The sequence below is a fragment of the Sapajus apella genome, unplaced genomic scaffold, assembly GCF_009761245.1.
Source record: "Sapajus apella isolate SASKATOON/1434 unplaced genomic scaffold, GSC_monkey_1.0 scaffold99, whole genome shotgun sequence".
Taxonomy (NCBI): Eukaryota; Metazoa; Chordata; class Mammalia; order Primates; family Cebidae; genus Sapajus; species Sapajus apella.
Genome location: NW_022437039.1, coordinates 6860720 through 6881330, shown reverse-complemented (window position 1 = coordinate 6881330; position 20611 = coordinate 6860720). Strand labels below are relative to the sequence as shown.

The 20611-nt window shown below is 41.3% G+C and overlaps 1 protein-coding gene across 2 annotated transcripts in view; it reads left to right on the top strand.

Moving 5' to 3' along the window:
- The window catches only part of GRIN2A (glutamate ionotropic receptor NMDA type subunit 2A), a 441129-nt gene that overhangs the window by 361464 nt on the left and 59054 nt on the right, over positions 1–20611 (top strand). For both annotated transcript variants that reach the window (XM_032258086.1, XM_032258087.1), the window contains 2 exons: positions 238–467; positions 7779–7939. In XM_032258086.1, coding sequence (XP_032113977.1) covers positions 238–467; positions 7779–7939 — 391 coding nt within the window. The remainder of the gene's footprint in view (positions 1–237; positions 468–7778; positions 7940–20611) is intronic.

Below are 20611 nucleotides of genomic sequence, written 5' to 3'. Positions count from 1 at the left end.
TTTTAAAGGAATGTGGCAAAAATCCAGTTAGATAGAAATGTGAGAAGAATACTAACTTTTAAAGAAAAAATAAGTTATTGTGGCTGTGGTTTTAGGAGGGTCCCAGGATGCAACTATGATATAATTTCATATTCTGGCAACCCTCAGTGTTGCTGGTGGCTGCTGCATGGTTCTTGTACACACACAAATATGTATTTTTTGAGAAAATATTGAGAATGTTCTTTTTGTCATCTGCAGCACCCCAAGGGCCTTCTTTTACAATTGGAAAAGCTATATGGCTTCTTTGGGGCCTCGTGTTCAATAACTCCGTGCCTGTTCAGAATCCTAAAGGGACCACCAGCAAGATCATGGTATCTGTATGGGCCTTCTTTGCTGTCATATTCCTGGCCAGCTACACAGCCAATCTGGCCGCTTTCATGATCCAGGAGGAATTTGTGGACCAAGTGACTGGCCTCAGTGACAAAAAGGTAAGGTCACCTTGCTTTCCTCTCTGTCTGAGGACTGGTCTTAACTGCTGTCCTTTCAGGAGGAAGAGATTCAGGTGCTTCTCACTGAGATCCATCAACTCTAATGCACAAAAGCCAGAAGGGTTTTTATCTCAAACTGGCATCTTTTTCAAAGTTTTTGAAATAGAACCTTGAGCTTAGCTCTCCTAGGTCTAAAAGATTCCAGTTCTAGTTTGGAAGCATGGTTTTCCCAAGCGGTCATATTTTCTTTTTACATGATCTTTCTGATGATGCTTGTGAATGGCCTGTGACTCAAGTGCTTAGGTTGAAAATCATCCTTTTGAAAGTGTAATGTTGAGGAAGGCCTATTTGCCTAGATGAGAAAAGGGTGAAGGAGCACTTTAGGCTGTGGGTACCTCATCTGTGACGTTAAAAAAGTCATCTCTAAGCCCTACCCAGAGACAAAATTATCTGACAGCTCCTCTTTTCCATACAGCCAAATCAGTCTCAGCATCAGCACTCCTGACTCACCTGAAATGTCTTCAACGCACACAAAAGGAGCAGAGAGTTGTTGTTGTTGTTGTTGTTGTTTCAATTTCCCACTGCTTCCTTCTACTCAGATATATCACTAATCTTCCCTCATGGAGCTGTACTTCCCACATCACTAAGACAGGAGTAAAAACACCTGCTCTCTCATTCGCCACTGAAATGAAATGTAACAAGGGTTGCGGGGTTTGAGTAGCTATTCAGAGATGCACATTGAGGAAGAAAAGGGGTAAACTGGATGCATCCTCCTATTGAAATTTTAATTCAGGAAACACATCCTGACTTGCTAAGCTCAGCAAGTATTGAGATTGCAACACTGCAAAGATTTTCTATTCCGTGTGTGGGGGGATAATTTGTCTCTCATTATAAAACCTCACTATCATATCTTGTTGACACGAGTCTACATATATCCTTTTGGCATTCATCAACAAACTGCTGAATGGAAAATCAATCCGTGGAAAGCTTTTACAGCTTATCCATGATACATACTGTGATTGAAAGAATCTTGTCAAGAGAGTTGATGAGGGGTCATTTCCACAAAGGCTTTGGAGTGGCTCACCTCTCCCTGATGGCTTCCAATTGAGGCTTCAGTGAAGGTCACCCTACTTACCATGGCACACAAAACTCTATGTTATCTCACCTACTCCCACATTTCCTTCCTCTTGCTCCATCCCTGTCACTAAGTTTACTTCCAACTCAGTCTCCTTGTACCTCTTATGCCCTCTGCCTAGGCTGTTCTTCCCCAGTCTTCTCATGGCTGGCTTCTCCTGGAAGACATGACTGACCTCTTCAGGAAAGTCTTTCCTGGATACTGTGATAAACTTGGCAGAATGAGTTCAGGTTCCCAAGAAACTTAAATTCTCATAGGAAAAAATAAACAATATACAAGTAAACATCAAGGAAGAAAGAAATCAGGGACAGGAATAAATATTATAAAGAAGATAAAGCTGGGGAAAGAGAACCTCAGGGATATACTTTTGATAGAGTTATTTTACACTTAGGAAGTGCTCTGGACACCCTTGCTGGGTGAATGAATACATGCATGGTATAGTGGACACTGTGCACACCCCACCTGGATCTCCTGGGATCCCTTTTGCAGCCATGTGTGCCCAGCACCACCTTTCCATGCTTTGCTGACAAAGCCTCGCTTCAGGGATCCTCAGTGGATTTTTGCCTTTGGGCACTGGAATGGTAAATGCCTGGCAATTTAAGTTCCCTCAAGCTTTGGGGTTGCCTGTAACCAAAGACTAATCAGTGTGAGAATACAAAGGCCCAGCTGCACCCCTGCTTTGAAGCAGGAAAAACTTTAAGGTATGATCACTCTCTGGAGCTCCATGAAGACTGAGCTGAGATGGGGACTTGGCCTTAAATCAGACCCTTGGTTTTTCCCCCTTCTCCAATCTTTCCTAACTTTCTCCCACTCCCCTGCTGACTGCTCCTGGAACACTTCACTAGTAAATCATGCTCACCACAAATTTTTCACTTGAGGTCAGCTACTGGAAGATCCCCACCTGAAGCACATGGTATCTCAGAAGCAGCAGATAACGCACTGTATTTAAAGTCAGAAAAGTCACGTTTCCTCTCTGCCTGTTTCCTCTCTGCCACTTGCCAGCTGTATGATGTTTTTAAAACCATGTCGCCTCACGGTGCCTGCTTAGTCTGCCCTGTAAATTGGGGAGTCACAATTGCAGTGAGAACGAAAGGGAACCACATATGTAAATGTACCTTGTAGCATATAAATCCCTCTGCAGATACGAAGGGCTGTTATCCAGCTCCGTCGCATTACGGGATCAAAAGTGCAATTCCTAGAAGTGACTGGAAGTACAGTGGAAGCAGTGGGAAGCCATGTCCTGGAAGACAGGATTTTTCATAAAGTGGTTAGCAGCATATTTTGCTTTTTGTTGCTATTTTCAAAGGCAAGAAGGGGAAAGCCTTACCACATAGTTTTGAGTCTAAATAGCATGACCACTTGTGGGAAAACTAATTAAAAGCACTAATAATTTGACTGACCTTCACTGACTTGGAAACATCCAGTAACAGATACCATATCCTCAAGAGACAGTTCCCATGCTCAAAGCATTAGAGGCAAGCTGATAGCTCTTTTAATTAAATGTTTGATACAATGAGATAAACAGCAAAATTCCTGGAGTAAATAAGCTAAATGCTCCCTGAAGATTAATAGAAGATATACCAAGAAAGTCTGCAAAATAAAAATCTATATTCAATCAATTTATTTTAATATTGAACACTGTGGTTTTTGCTTTTTATTTGTTTACCATGAATACCTGTATAACAACTCAGGTTTACAATACTTTTAAGCCATTAGTGCTTGCTGTGAAAGAATCATATTGGAGCCCATGGTGTGCTCAGATGAGCTGGGACTTGAATTATAAATAAGTGAATTCATGGGTAAGATGCTTCCCTAGGAATTATTAAGAGAAAATCAAAATGCTGATGGGGATGCTTTCTAAAATGTTGGGAATTACTCTGATAGAGGAAATCCTCAGGGAGGCAGATTTATGTTGTGCTCTTCAGCAATATCATGTTTGGGGTCAAATGGACCTGGGTTCAAATCCTGACCTTGCCATAAAATTGCCTGGCCTTCTGTATATCAGTATCCCCCTAGGCTTAATTTCCTGTAAAAGAGAAGACATTATTTCCTTTCTGGCAAGGTTGATAGGAGGATTAGAAATAATCCTCACACCATGCCTGGCACACAGTAGATGATCCTGTAATGTGTTATTTCCTTCTTCCACCCTCCTCCTTTCCACTCCTCCCTCTCATTTCTCCCCCTCTCCCTCTTTTCATCTTCCTTTCTCCTCCTACACCTTCCATTATCTTCATCATTGCCCGACTCAAACCATTCTTGGCTTCTGGGGCCTGAAATGTTATTGCACTGAGTTGGTCTTTTGTGATAACCAATGGAGGGAATTCAGGGAACTTATCCCAGTGGATGAGCCCACAAATGCATTCTCAGGGAGCCATGCTGTCTCTGGGCACTGTGCTGCTGCCACTGAGTGGTCCCAGTCCAGGCAGCCAGGCCTCCTCCTAGCTGATCCTCTCTCTGCTCAAGGACACACCTGCTTGCTGCTCACATCAAGAAGCACGTGGGACTTCACCAACAGAAGACTGTACTAGAAATAGGGGCTCCAGTTGCCAGATGTCCCTTATTTACAGGCACAGAAGACAGATATTTTTAATAAATGTGTAGCTTTTGGTTCATTAAAAAAAAAGGAAAAATGTCTTGGTTAATTGCTGCATTTTTCTGGAAATTTTATCTCCTAGTGTCACATCTCTACCTCCTCCATCACCAAATGCTTGCCATGTCTTAGTCACTTGGATGACCTTCAGACTTGCCTCCATATTGGATGAAAAAAAAGTTAGAAACTAATGTTCTATTCTCCAAACTGTAAGGAGACTAGCTGCATTATTTGGCTGAAATGATGTTTATAACAACAGGTGACCTATCCCAAGCATTAGAGGATGCCAGATGTTCTTTCAAACACTTTAAGATATGTTGCAAAAACAATCTCCAATTTACAGATAGAGAAATTGAGGCTCAGGAGCTTAAATGGCTGCCCTAGATTATGAATTTTTTTTTCTTTCTTTCTTCCTTTCATTTTCTTTCTTTTTTTATTTCCTTTCCTTTCCCTGTCTCTCTCTCTCTCTCTTTCCCCTCCCCCATCTCTCTTTCCTTTCTTTCTTTCTTCCTTTATTCCTTTTCTTTCTTCGACAGAGTCTTATTCTGTTGCCCAGGCTGGAGTGCAGTGGCATGATCTCAGCTCACAGCAAGCTCTGCCTCCCAGGTTCAACCAGTTCTCTGCTGGCACCCACCACCACACCTGGCTAAATTTTTTTTTTTTTTTGTATTTTTAGTAGAGATGGGGTTTCACCATGTTTGCCACGCTGGTCTTGAACTCCTGACCTCGTGATCCACCCACCTCAGCCTCCCAAAGTGCTGGGATCACAGGCATGAGCCACCGCACCCAGCCAGACAGCACAGTTTCTAAGCAGCAGATGAGAACCTGAATTTGGCTCCTCTAAGTCCAAAGCCAGATGAAATCAGTTAACCTACATAGCAAGGGAACCCTGCAGACAAGCCTGGGGAGTTCCTCTGACTCCAGATATTGTGATTACACTGTTCTGTGGTTTTGCTGACAATGGAGACCTCTACCCTACCCCTTCCTTTGCTAAAGCCCACATTGGTTTCTTTCTGCTTGCATGTGGAATTCTCTGGGGGAATCATTCTCATAGGCAGCATGGAATGTGTCCTGGATACAGACCTTGAAACTTAAGAGATGAGCCATCCTTGCCCCCTCATTGTTTTTCACGCTGTAGGTTATGACTCTTTAGTGAGCCATAAAATTAAGGATTGTAAACATTTTAAAAAAAAAAAAAAAGAACATAATGGATAACCTCAGAGTATTTCACAGATAGAAAGAATGAGTGCTGTGAAATTTCGCATGTGTGTATGGAGTGGCGATGGCAAATGTATTGTGAGTCATGCTTTAAAGAGCTTGACAGTCTTCAGTCTAGTGGGAAAGGCTCCTGGAGCTTGTGTCAGGCTGAATTTTGTCTGGGCGATGGTACTATCAAGGCCAGAGGAGTGTGGAAATCATCACAGAGACTGAATATCTGTCTCTGCCACTGTGCGACCCAGAGGCAGGGAAGAAAGTGAATTTTTTAAGACCTGTGCAGCTCCTCTGCAACAGATGGGGAGTGAAGTGGAAGGCATTTAGTCAAATAGGCCATCTCTGGATGTCTCTGGAGATTGGAAACGGCAGCCTACAACAACAAGATTTATGAACAGCACAATTACCTCTCTCCTCCTGAGCAGGCAGCTGCCGTGCGGATGAGCCTGGGCCTGGCCTTCTGAGCTTTTGGTAATGAGTTAAGGCACTGCTTGGTGGGGTGACTGCAAAAAGCATTTTGCTGTTCACATACACACACATGCACACATGGATGCACATGTTCCCAGGGCAAGGCACGCCCTGGCAAGAGGGTCTCATTTGGACAACGGATGGCCACTTCTCCCAAATCCACTTATGACTGCTTATTAGGCAGCAGCATGCCTAATTTAGGGAAAATGATTTTTGACTGGAAATTTTAATTAATGGTGAAATGAAGTGTGAGTCTGGAAAAAAGAATAATGTTTCTGACTGGTCTGACTCTTGGGTAAATTTGTACACTTACCCTGGTGGCTCTTGGTTCCGCGGAAGACACACTGTTCTGGACGTTAGAGAGAACCTGCATTGTGTTCTGGTTCTGACACTGATTTTCTGGGTGCTTTTCCCCTCCTGGGATCTCCAGTAGTTTATGTCTAAATGAGGAGTCATTAGCAATGGTCTCTGAGGAAAGGCAGAGTTAAGTAAGACCTCAGCCTGAGGTCAGGCACATCTAGGTTTAAATTCTGGGCCACTGCATGGTAGTTGCATAATCTTAATTAGGTCACATGACCTCTCTGAGCCTCAGTTTTCTCATCTGTAAGAAGGAGCCTCTAAGATTAGCTACCTGGCATGGTTTTGCAAGGATTAAATTACCTGACGTTTGCCAAGTTCTTGGTATAGTGCTTGACCCGACTAGGTTCCCAGAAGGTGTTAGTCATTATCGTAATTGCTTTCTAGGGTTTCAGAATCCAACATTTCATAGAAAAATAAGGCTCTGTTTCCTTTTTTACTCACCGTAATAGTAACAACAAAAGATAATAATAGCTTTATTTTCGAGTGCTTCCTCTGATCCAGCCACTATTCCAGTTTACTTGACAAATGTTATATGTTGAGATCTTTATGGTAACCCCACAAGGGAAGTCCTGGTATGACCCCCACTCTATAGATGGAAAATAAATGGAGGCAGCATGAAGTGAATGAGTTAGCTTGGGTTCTATAGCTTGTAGGTGATAGAACCCAATTGTCCAACCAGCCAGTCCGAGCTCCCACTTATAACCACAGCCCTGTGCCATCTCTCGTGTTTAGCTGTATTTCTGGAACTCAGATCTGGTTCTCTCGACTTTGACTCTTGTTGAGACACCCAAAACATTGAAGTTGTGGACATACATTATCAGCCAGTTCATCAGGGAAGACTGGTGATGCATGGACTACAGGCATTTATGGGGGGCTTGAGAGCCGAGTGCTGTGCATCGCTGAAAGCTAAAGATCAACAAGGACTCTGGCTCAACAAGTATTCATGGAGCCTACCATACGCTGGCCATTATGCCTGGGATATGTTAGGCACTAGGTAAATATTGCCTTCAGGAGGCAATGAATGACTGAATGGAGAATGAATAAATGGCAATATATAGTCATTTTCTGGGTGAGATGAAGGTATTTATAAATGGAGTTCAGAGAAGGGAGTGATTGGTGGGGATCATAGAAAATTTCATCACAAAGTAGATAAATGGACTGGACAAAGGTAGTACCTTAAATTCAACTCATTCAGCATTTCTAAGCACTGACTGTGTGCCTAACACTGTGCTAGTCTCTATAAAGGCGCTGAAAAATTCAACTTCACAAATACCTATGGAGCACCCAGCTAGCCCCTGTGCTAGAATCTGAGCAATAGTACAGAAGAAAACATGCTGTGTCCATCTTCCTGGAACTCACAGATCAGCTGAGGATATGATTAAGTAGAAAGAGAGACCAAAAATAAGCATTTTGTTGCCGTTCTGCCTTAATGCATGCATGTGTTCAACTCCTAACACCAGACAAAATGATCACTAATTTCTTATTCTCTCCTCCCTTCTCCTCCTTTTCCTTCTCTCTCTTTCTCTTCCTCTCCTTCCCTCTCCAGTTTCAGAGACCTCATGACTATTCCCCACCTTTTCGATTTGGGACAGTCCCTAATGGAAGCACGGAGAGAAACATTCGGAATAACTACCCCTACATGCATCAGTACATGACCAAATTTAATCAGAAGGGAGTAGAGGATGCCTTGGTCAGCCTGAAAACGGGGTAAGGATGGTGGTTTCCTTTTCTCCACAGGTCTGCTGGTGATAAACCTTACAGAAATTGACTCTCGGCGTGCCTCAGTTCTTATCTACTCCCATTTTTGTATTTCTGGAGAGTGACTGCAGTCCAGATGGGCCCCAGTTGAGGGCTGTTTTGTTAATCTAATGAACATCCCAGGTTTCCTTCTGAGTTTGGGTAAGAAAAAGCAAATCCAGGATGCTTTGAAATACACAGAACCAGAAAGGTTTCTTAAACTGATAAAGAAGTTTGTCCGACTCCATAGGATATTTTAACCAAATAGAAAGATCCAAGACAAAGATTTTTATCAGATTTTAGGTAGGAGGTTTTCTGGGAGTGGAGAGGAGTATCTTGCCGACAGGAGCTTTATGAAATAGCTAATTCTATAATATTGATGAAAAGAAAGAAAAGATGGGAGAAAGCAATGAGAACTCAAATCATTCAAGTTACAGCTGGCATTCTTGTCTATGTGTTGGTATCGTGGAGTGTAACACAGTCTCCATAGCTGAAGCTATGAAGAAAAGATAGCACCGGGGTTGGGAATGTAGATTTTGGAGAGAGAGTTTCTCAGACCTCATAGCCCCATACCTAAGATGGGAATAATACTAGTACCTAAGAGAGATAATTTGATGGAAAGTATTTTGGATAGGAAATAGATAGTACCTAAATGTCAGTGTTGTTATTTATTGTAAAGGCTAAATTCGATTCCATGGACTCTTCTAAAAAGTCAGGAATGCATGAAATCCATTTTAGAAAGGATCAAATTCAATAAAAATGATTTTATCTTAAATCAGGGAGTTGTTTAATAAGAGGATTTCGATTATCCAGAAAATTAGCTCATATAGGGCATTTCAGTTGTCACAGATTCCTGCATGGAAATGTGACTGCAGGTGCAGTCTCCTTGCAGCATAATAAATAGCCTCCTCTTCGGCTGCTCTGCAAGCCCATTTTGAAGGCCTTGATGCTGGCTTTGTGTCTGGTAGGGGGAGACGGAGGCATCTCTAAAGCATCAAAGCCCGGATTTCTGCATAATTCCCCAGTAGCTTAGCTGTGAGGATTCTGTCCTTTCAGTTCTGTGCCTTTGGAATCTCTTTGGCATCTCAGCAGGGTCTGGGAGAGCATTTATTTAGAAGTTGAGTCTGTGATTTCTCAAAAACTCATTCCCATAATGCTCATTCTGGCCTGGAATGATTTTTTTAAACTTTTGAAGTATAACAAAAATGCAGAAAATTCACAGATATTAAATATGGTGCTTTAAGGCTTTGCACAAACTGACCATCCAGGTCATCACTCCCTGGAACCCCACCCCACACCCTCTTCCAGTCAATAAGTCAATATCTTCTACTGACCACCTGCACTTCTAAAGCCATAGATTCTTAGTGCCTGCTATTTTAACATATAAATAAAGCCATACTCTTTTCTTTTTTGTCTTCTTTGGCTTAACATTCTGTTTGCAACGTTGTTGCCTGTAATTTAGGTTCTTTCATTCTCATTGCTGTATAGAGTTTCATTGTTGGAATACACCACAAATGGATGTCTCTCTTCTAATCTTGAAGAACATTTGGGTAATGTCCTATTTTGGGGGTTATTATGCATAATGCTTCTTTTGTTAATGAAAGAGCCCATTTCTTTTGATATGTACCAAAGGCTGCAACTGCTGAGCCATAGAATATTTGTGTATTTCACTTTAGCAGATGTCCGAAAAGATCAATTGTTGATGACTTTACAGTTTAGCCATGGGTTTGGGATTTTTGTTTGTTTGTTTCCACTGTGGTCTTTTAATAAATATATGCTGTTGTTTTGGACAGACCATGAGCACAAATGCGGATGATAATGGTTAGAGACGATGGTTGATGCCTAGCTGGCTTTCTCTCCCTCCATTTATTACCCAGAGCACAAAATGGATTTTTTTTCTTTTCAATCTTTTTTTAAATATAATAGCAAAAAAAGAGGAGAGAAATGGAAACGATTCGTGGCCATAAATTGTACAAATTGTTTTTTGGAAGCCATATAATAATTACAACATCCATCTTAGAAAACTTGGGCAGATGGCAGATTCGCTCTATACTCAATCTCCTATGTGCGAGATGCTTTGCATTGTTACTTTAAACTCAGAAACTAGAGCTGAAGGAGTGCAAGTCTTTTTTTTTTTTTTTTTTGAGACGGAGTTTTGCTCTTGTTGCATAGGCTAGAGTGCAATGGCGCAGTCTTGGCTCACTGCAACCTCCTTTTTCCAGGGTCAAGCGATTCTCCTGCCTCAGTCTCCTGAGTAGCTGTATTTTTGTACAGATGGGGTTTGACCATACTGGCCAGGCACGTCTTAAATTCCTGAGCTTGGGTGATCCACCTGTCTCGGCCTCCCAAAGTGCTGGGATTGCAGGCGTGAGCCACCATGCCTGGCTGCAAGTGTTTTTTAAAGAAATAACTCAATATATCCTTAGGGATGAGAGCATAGCAGTATTCATTCCTGGAGATTTAATTTCATTGGAGTTAATGTTGGGGAAAACTGCATACATGTCTAACAGGCTCCTTAATTATTTAAATAAAATAAATTACTATTTTTTTTTCAGAGAGGGTCTCACTCTGTCACCCAGGTTAGAGTACAGCAGTGAAATCATAGCTTACTGCAGCGTCGACTTCCTTGGGCTGAGGTGATCGTCCAGCTTTCTGAGTAGCTGGAACTACAGGCATGTACCACCACACCTGGCTAATTTTTGTGTAGAGATGAGGTTTTGCCGTGTTACGCAGGCTGATCTCAAATTCATAAGGCTCAAGCCATTCTCCTGCCTCAGCCTCTCACTGTGCTGGGATTACAGGAGTGAGTCACCATACCCGGCCTAAATTAAATTTTGAATAGATAAGGTATTTATATACTTCAAAAATAAAAAAGCACATAAAAAGAAAAACAGTGAAAAGTTTTCCCTCCACACTATTCCTCATCTCATACCCCTCCATGGTAACCACATTTACTGTGTATCCTTCCAATATGTTCTTCTGAATCTTTCTATATTAATGCATAAAGAGCCACAAAGTTTTTTTTATAGAGTCATAATCTTTCATCATGCAAATGTACCGTATTTTATTTGGTCAGGCCTCTATTGTTGGTCATTTAGGTTGTTTCTAATCTTTTGCTATTGCAAACAAAGCCGCAGTGATCATCTTTGGGTTGCATCACATTCAATGCAGAGTAAATTTCTGTAAAGAGTGGGTCATAGTTGCAATTTTAACAGATATTGCTAAATCTCCCTTGAAAGGGAATTCAGATTTATCCCATCAGAGTATGAGACAGCTTATTTCTCCAAAGTTTTGTCAATATGATGTATAATTAATCTTTCAAAATTTTGCTAATAGGTAAAAAGTATGCTGAGATATAAATTTGTACTTATTTTCAGTAAATTTTGACCATATTTATATACATGATAAAAAGCCATTGGCAATTCCTTTTTTACTTTTATTAATATTTCTACTGGCTTGTTGGTCTTTTTCTTATTAATTTATGTATTAGACAGATGAGCCTTTTATTTGTGATGTGATTCCAAATATTTTTCCTATTTCTTTTGTTGCCTTTTGAGCTTGCTGATGTTTTATTGCCATGCAGATTTAATCTTTTTTTGTAGTCAAATATAGCAACCATTTTCTTATGGCTTTTGAATTTGAGACATAATTCAAAAGTCTTCATCACTCTGTATTACAAGATAATTATCTCGTGTTCTATTTTGGTTGCATTTTTTAGTATTTGGAATTTTTCTTGGTGGATGGTATGTGACATGACACCAGCTTCTCAGATGATTATGAAAACCAAAATATGAGAATTACCCCCACAGAACTGCACCAAGATCTGATAAACTTTGTGTTGGTTGTGTTTTCTCAGCATCCCACTACGAGACTGCGGTCTTTCAAGTGTCTACTTCACCACACTAAGAGGTCTTTTCCTTCCTTTCCACATCTCTTGTTTCCTTTTTAAATTTTTTATTATGAAATATTTTGCTGTTTAAGGAATAATAGTAATACAATGAAATCTTCATGTACCTACCACCGAGCCTTAAAAAAAAGTAGTCATTCTCATCCTTCACAACGTCCAGCATCTGTAGAAGTTTCCATCCCTCTGGAAGATTGTGGAAGGTAACCTCATCTGCTCCTGAATTGCTCAGCTTTAGAACATTCCCCAAACACCCTAGAATCTGGCAGGCCTTGACTCAGAGCATCCAGAGCATGTGGCTCAGCTACTGGGTCTCACTGTTCCACCCACACGTCTCAGGAACATCTGCTGCCTAGCAAAGCCACGTGCATGCACACCAGGGTCAGGGAAATTGCGGGTTATAATTTTATGGGAGAGTCTTGAACACCAGACGGGCTTTGGATTACAGCCGAGTGACTGTCCCAGCTGGGTTTGAGTCTGGGCTCAGGAGTTAGCTAGATGTATCCTGAGGCGCGTCACGTCACCTCTCCAAGTCACTTTCTAGTTTCCTCATCTAAGAAGTGAAATGGTTGAATTCTTTGGTCTCTGAACTAGTTCTGAGATTTTTTTGTCAAACACTTGTGAAAACTCAGATAAATCACATATAAAACGACTGTTAGTTTTGCAGAAAGGATTTAGAATCATGCCCCAAATTGAGTGCCTCCATGCCTGGCCAATGGACCAATTGTATCTGAATCACGTGATTACCTGTTAAAATGCAGATTCTTTGGCCCAGCACAAGGCTTTCCCTCTAGGTATAGAGCCTGTGAATCTTCATCATAATAAACATCACCCCCCAACATGCCACACCACGTGATTTTGAGACACACGAATATTTGAGAGCTACTGTTTGAGAAGTCCAACCTACTATTCATTGTGCAACTGAGCCGAGAACTATTTTAAAGGAGTTCGATAAACACATTTTATTGGGATAGGCATATACAAAGCAGACAAACCAAATGCTTGTCTCTGGAATCCATAATTTTTTGAAGAAAGGCATAGGCAGAGAAAAGCTTGAAAGCTTAGTTTTACCGTTTATCAAAATTCATAATAAAAGGAGATAAAGTAATTATCAGACAAATCTGTGAGAAAAGAGGGTTTGACATGTAAACATCAAAAGAGATGGGATTTTTCAGGCACAGATCTGCTGTGCCTTGTGGGACTCTTGTGAACCAAAGGTGGATGAGCGTCAGTAACCCTAGGTTTCTAGACTAATGCTTCTCAAGCCTAGCCTGAGTCTGAATCAGAATAGGTGCTAATAAAAATGTAGATTGCTGAGCCCCACCGAGCCAGTTGAATCAGAAACTCTGTAGGGAAGGGTCTGAAGATCTGCATGGTTTAAGGAGCTCTTCAGGTGACTCCAATATGCCCTAATCAAATTTTAAGAACATCCGCTCTAGAAGAGGGAACTGAAGCTGAAATGAGTGGAGACAGATTTAGATTTACAAATGCTCAGTCATCAGAAGCTGATGTTCTCCAAGCCGTTTTGGCACAGGGGCAAAACTGCAAGCATCGCACTTATGCCAGATTTAAATTAAACAACGTCCCTAGAACTCCAAAGAGTCTAATATTTCATGGTGGGATCATTTGTGTTTTAACTGGTTTTCATGTACAATTCTGGGTGTATACATTTACGGAAAAGTCTCAATTTTCTTAGAAGCCTCAGTTTTCAGGATCCCCAGTCCCCTGTGCAATTTCATTGTCAGCTCTACAATATCAGGAAACAGGCAGGTCTCTGTTGGTTTCCTTTAAGTGTAGTAGTTGCAGAGAATTGGAAGGGAGGATTGTCTTTTTCTCCCCCATATTTTTTATTGTGATAAAATATACATAGCATGAAATTTGCCATCTTCACATTTTTAAGTGTACAGTTCAGTGGTATTAAATACGTTCATAATGTGGTATAACCATTACCACCATCTGTCTCTAAAGGTCTTCTTTATCTTGTAAAACTGCAGCTCTCTACCCGCTAAACAAAAACTTCTCAACCTCCTAGCCCCTGACAATCACCATTCTCCACGTTTTGTCTTTATGATTTTGACTACTCTAAGTACCTCATCTAAGTGGAATCATACAGTAGTGGTCTTTTTGTGACTAGCTTATTTTGCTTGGCATAATGTCATCTATGTTTTAACATGTGTCAAAATTTTATTCTTTTTTAAGGCTAAACAGTATTCCATTGTATTCAGGCACCACATTTTTGCTCATCCATTCATCTTTCAGTGGACACTTGAGTTGTCTCAACATCTTAATTATTTTGAATAAGGCTTCTATGAACATAGATATGTGAATATATTTTTGAGACTCTGGTTTTATTTTTTGACATATATGCAGAAGTGAAATAATTGGATCATACAGCAATTCTATTTTTAATGATTGAGAAACCACCATACTGTTTTCCACAGTCCCATTTACATTCTCACCAACAGTGCACAGGGGTTCCAAGTTCTCTACATCCTCACCAATATTTGTTGTTTTGTGGTTTTTTTTTTTTTTTTTTTTTTTGAGACGGAGTTTCGCCCTTGTTACCCAGGCTGGAGTGCAATGGCGCGATCTTGGCTCACCGCAACCTCCGCCTCCTGGGTTCAGGCAATTCTCCTGCCTCAGCCTCCTGAGTAGCTAGGACTACAGACATGCGCCACCATGCCCAGCTAATTGTTTGTAGTTTTAGTAGAGACAGGGTTTCACCATGTTGACCAGGATGGTCTCGATCTCTTGACCTCGTGATCCACCCGCCTCGGTCTCCCAAAGTGCTGGGATTACAGGCTTGAGCCACCGCGCCCGGCCTGTTTTCTGTTTTTCTAATAGAAGCCATCCTACTGGGTATGAGGTGGTATCTCAGTAGAGTTTTGATTTGTACTTACCTAATGATTAGTGGTATTGAGTGCTTTTTACCTGTTTATTGGCCAATTGTATTTCTTCTTTTTAGGAGCGCATATGCAATTCTTTTGGCCACTTTAAAATTGGGTTTTTTGGGCTTTCCTCATTTTTTGGGGGGGGTTGTTGTTAGGTTTTAGGAGTTCTGTATATAGTCTGGATATCAATCCTTTATCAGATATACAATTTGCAAATATTTTTTCCTATTCTATGGATTACCTTTTTATGTTCTAGTTATTACATTGATAGTGTCTTTTGATGCACATTTTGAAAAAGATTTAGGGAGTGTTATCTTTTGACCAATAAATACTTTTCTAAAAGGCTTGGGTTGTCCTCAGTGACGTGTCTATAAAAACAATAGAACAGTGTAGTCGCATCTCCCTGCATGTCTTTGAAATGTCTTCATAGAAAGTTTTGCATTGAAAAACAAATAAGCATTGAATTTCTCTCCTAGAGCACAAGTTTGCAAAGCCTGCGGGACTTAGGAATGCACATTTTTATTAGCACTTCTAGTGATTGGGATGTAGGTAATTCATAGCTTTGGAAGGTTAGTTAGTTAAATATTGAGAGATGGAGTTCTGTAGTGAGCAGACAGGACAAGGAAGAGGAAGGATATTTCAGAAGGAGGGTGCCGGATGGGTGGAGGTGTGGAAAAATGTGAGTTTAGGTTTAGGCATATTAAACTGGAAGTGCCTTTCAGATACCATCATCATATGTCCAGGCATCTTTGCACTTAATGCGACCTTACAGTTAGTGAGCTGCAGCCCTGAGCACTTCACGTGCCTAATTTCAATTAATCCTCACAACATCCCTATGATCTGGGTACCATTAATATCCCTTTTAAGAGATGAAGAATCTGAAGCTCAACAATGTCAACGTAATTACCCAGTAGGCTATTCACCTAAGTAACTACATTGCAGAATTATTAAGTATAGAAGTTAGGCTTACTTCCCCGCTTGGAAATAAGCAGTTAGAAATATGGGGTTATGGTTTAGGGGAGAATTGAAAACTAACATTCTATATTATATATGTGCATATATATGATAGAGTACATATCATATTAATTGATGATCTGAGAGTTGATAAAATCACAGCATGATTATTTCTATCCTCAAAAGAAGCTGGTTCAGGGATATTGGCATTCCCAAGGCAAAGGTAAACCAGAAGAGTATAAGATCTTCACTGGAGTTCAGTTGCTATGCAAAGCAAATTTTTTCAAAGATGCCATTTAAGCAGGTTTTATTTGCTGTATTTTATCAGTCAAACAGAATCAAACACAAATGGTTCATTTCCAGCTGCTGAATTCGAAAGCAGGCATAGACATCAGGGTTCAGCAAGCTGTTCTAAATGGGATAGCGTCATCTCCAGAGAAAATCAGATCGACAATGACCTGGTTTCTGAGATCCACCCCCACAATGCAAACAAAGCTCAAAAATAATTGCTACCACATCATAGGGTTAGTAAGTTTTTTCCTTAATAAAAACTCAAGAAAGTACAGACATCGTTTCTTTTTTTTTTTTTTTTCTGTACTTGGAGTTATTTCCTTGTAAACTCGGTTAAAATGATATTAAAAGATTTTCAAGGCCATCTATAAAAATTTTTTAAGTAGAAAAAAATGTGGAGGGTGTTAAAGTAAGATTATAATTCTTTAAGCTTAGAGATGGAAAAAGAGATGAAAAATGCAGATGAAAAAGAAATATATCAAAATGTTATCAGAGATGCTGCTAGGTGATTGGGATGATGGAATTTATATCCTTTTACATTTAAGAAAATTTTAGCAACACAATATAACTTGCAATAACTAGAAAAAAGTTTCTTCTGATTACAATTCTTTATTTTTTCCTGCGTTTCATTCTTGTTTGTCCAACGCATATATACAATTCATACAAGTTGAATCAGTACATGTGCAAATTTGTTTTGCTTTTCTCAATTAAAGCATATAGCTCTGCTGTTTAGTTTCCACATTTAAGGACCACATGATAGTTCATTGAGCTAGAGGGATATTAATTAATTTAGCTTTTACTTCGTTCTGTTTTCATCACACCTTAACTAGCACTGAAGGGCACTACAAGAAATAGTTATTTTTGAAAAGGTTGCTGATACGGTTGTTAAAGGACAGCTTGTGGAGAATGTCATCCTGTGCCAGCCCTCACTTCTGTCCATGAAGAGCAATTGCTTTGTTCTGTTTGAGGGATGCTTTCATCTTGTGAACAACACAATTCTTGTAACAACGTATAATTTTCTAGTTTTCTTTTTGCTTGGACAACGGCACAATTCAAAGCTTAATGTGTGATTCTTCTTTCACAATTGTGGAGCCTGTGGCCTGAATCTTTGTTTGCTGACTTTCCCTAAGGCCTAGCTACTATTCCACATCTGAATTCATTCAACTCCAATTACTTTATCCATATGTGTAAACCTTTTTCTATTCCAGTGAGTGTGAACCACCTGAATTGTTTTGGAAACAAAACAAGGTATTTCTTTTTCCTTTCTTTCTTTTTTGTTTTTGTTTTGAGACAGAGTCTTGCTCTGTGGTCCAGGCTGGAGTGCAGTGGCAGGATCTCAGCTCAGTGCAACCTCTATCTCCCAGGTTTAAGTGATTCTCATGCCTCAGCCTCCCATGGTGGGATTACAGGGATGGACCACCATGCCCGGTTAATTTTTGTATTTTTAGTAGAAATGGGGTTTCGCAATGTTGGCCAGGCTGGTCTTGAACTCCTAGCCTCAGGTGATCCTTTCCTGCCTTGGCCTCTCAAAGTGCTGGGATTACAGGCATGAGTTACTGTGCCTGACCCAAGTGAGATATTTCTAACAAATACCATTTATTGGGAGCTTGCCTAAGTGCCAGGTACTGTTTTCAATGCTTTGCCTCCATTATCTAATTTAAACATCATGACAACACTATACAATGGTGACTATCACGATTTTCCCATTGAGGAAACAGGCATTGAGAGATGAAGCAGAGTGTCTGGGATCAATCTTACTGCATAGCCCATGCTTTGAGTCACAACATAAATAAAATGAAAAATATGACCGTTCTCATATTATTCCACAATTAAGGTCATTTCTAATTGCCCACAACTATACAAAATCTAGTACCAAGTTTGTTCATATTTTTACTTTAAAAGGTCTCTTTTTTTCTTTAAAATCTTTATTACTGTTTCGAAAGGGATATTTCTTCTTCCTTTGAGATGAGGAAAAGAAATGAATGCATGGAGCGAGAGGGTGGAGGAAATAAATTCCTTCGATTCCAGCCAAACCACAGGAAGAACATGGTCAGAAAATTCCTCCTGGGGAAGAACTGTTAAGAAGCAGGAACTCCCTGGCAGGTCCTATATCCTTAGGGATCACCTCTTGTTGTTTGTTTGCTTGTTTGTTGGTTGGTTGGTTTTGAGACAGTCTCACTCTGTCATCCAGGCTGGAGCTGTAACCTCTGCCTACTGAGATCAAGCGATTCTCCTGCCTCAGCCTTCTGAGTAGCTGGGACTACAGTTGCGGGCCACCATGCCCAGCTACTTTTTGTAGAGCCAGGGTTTTACCATGTTGGCCAGGCTGATCTTGGACTCGTGACCTCGGGTGATCCTCCTGCCTTGGCCTCCCAAAGTGCTAGAATTATAGGTGTGAGTTATCACGCCCAGCCTAAGTCAGGTATTTTCTACCTAACAGAGACCATTTATTGGGAGCTTATCTAAGTGTCGGGTACTTGGGTTTTTTTTTTTGTTTTTTTTTTTGAGATGGAGTCTTGCTCTGTCACCCAGGCTGGAGTGCACTGGCATGATCTTGTCTTACTGCAATCTCTGCCTCCCAGGTTCAAGTGATTCTTGTGCCTCAGCATCCCAAGTACTGAGACCACAGATGTGCACCAGCATGCCCAGCTAACTTTTGTACTTTTAGTAGAGATGGGGTTTCATGACGTTGGCCAGGCTGGTCTCAAACTCCTGACCTCAAGTGATCTGCCTGCCTCAGCCTCCCAAAGTGCTGGAATTACAGGCATAAGCCACCGCGCCTGGCCTACCTCTTGTTATTGCTTGCTGAGCTCACATGGGAACTTCAAACATGTGATCTCATTTCCTCCTGATTCAAATCTACCAGACAGTCTTTTTCTCGGTTTATGGAGGAGGATACTGAAGTTCAGGCAGAAGCCACAGCTTGTCCAAAGGTTAACTAACATCTAGTGAGTAGCAGAGCCAGCATTCAGTTGAAAACCCAACATCTCTTTTGACCCATGATGTTGTGCTAAGCTTCTGCTTGTCCTGAGAAGGGAATAGCTCTGGCAAGAGTTGTACCCATCTGTTACAAGGTCGCGGGGTGAGGAGCTCGGAACTTGGTGCTCTTGCCAACAAAACATCTCAGATTTGGAATAGCTCAGCTTCCTTTCTCCCCACAGTAAAATTATAAACATAGCTCCACTGACCCAGGTGCTAAAATGTTCATGGTGTTAAAGTATCAGCCCTGTGTGTTCCCTTGCCTCAGGGAGGAGTGAGTTTTCCTGGCACTGGGCTCACTCAGGTCACAGAAAGCCTTTAGCACAGATTAGGAGACATTGTTTGCACCCCATGGAAAGTGCCCAGGGCCAACCCCAGACAGCTGCCTCTTCCTGAGCAAGCCCTGCCACCTTCCTCCCATAGAGAAATGCGGGTGGAAGAGTGATAGGAACTCAGGTTCTGCACCTTCTGGTGTCCCCACTGAAGCAGTTTCCTTGAGTGGCCATAACAAATGACTGCAGATACGGTGCTTGCAACAACAGAATTTTATTCTCAGTTCTGGGGACCAGAAGTCCAAAATCAAGGTGTCAGCAGGGCCTTGCTCCCTCTGAAGGCCCTAAGGGAGGGTCATTCTTTGCCTACTCGTTTCTGGTGCCTCCAGGTGTTTCTTCATTTGTGGCTGCATCTCTCCAATATCTGCCTCACTCCATGCCAGTAGGTTTTTTTGGTGAGGATAGAGTCTGGTTCCTTCGTCAAGGCTGGAGTGCAGTAGTGTGATCTCAGCTCACTGTAAACTCCGCCTCCCGGGATCAAGCAATTTTCCTGCCTCAGCCTCCAGAGTAGCTGGGATTACAGGCGTGTGCTAGCACGCCCAGCTAATTTTTGTATTTTTAGTAGAGATAGGGTTTCAACATGTTGGCCAGACTGGTCTCAAACTACCCTCCTTGGCCTCCCAAAGTGTTGGGATTACAAGCATGAGACACCAGCTTGGCCCCGGGAGCTTTTTTAAGTGCATTACCTATAACTCTTCATTCGATCTTTACAGCTTCTCCATGAGGTCAGCATGCCTAGCATCTCCACTATACAGACAGGTTAAGTCATGACACAGGCACAGTGCTGGTAAGCTTCAGAGCTGGGACGTGAACTGGCTCTAGAAGCTGTGCCCTTAACTATATTGTTTCTTATTAAAAAAATATATCCACATTTTAAAACAAATATAAAAATACAGATAAATAAGTATTCCTTTGGTTTGGCATCTCAATGCCAAAGTGTTGTCTGTTTGATGTACGTTCCATTTCTCCCAGACGTTCATTATATGCATTTGCATTTTTTTTTTTTTGAGACTGAGTCTTGCTCTGTTGCCCAGGCTGGGGTGCAGTGGCATGATCTTGGCTCACTGCAACCTCCGCCTCCCAGGTTCAAGTGATTCTCCTGCCTCAACCTCCCGAGTAGCTGGTACTACAGGGGCACACCATGACACCCAGTTATTTTTTTGTATTTTTAGTAGAGATGGGGTTTCCCTATGTTGTCCAGGATGGTCTTGAACTCCTGACCTTCAGTAATCCACCCACTTTGGCCTCCCAAAGTGCTGGGATTATCGGTATGAGCCACCACATCTGGCCT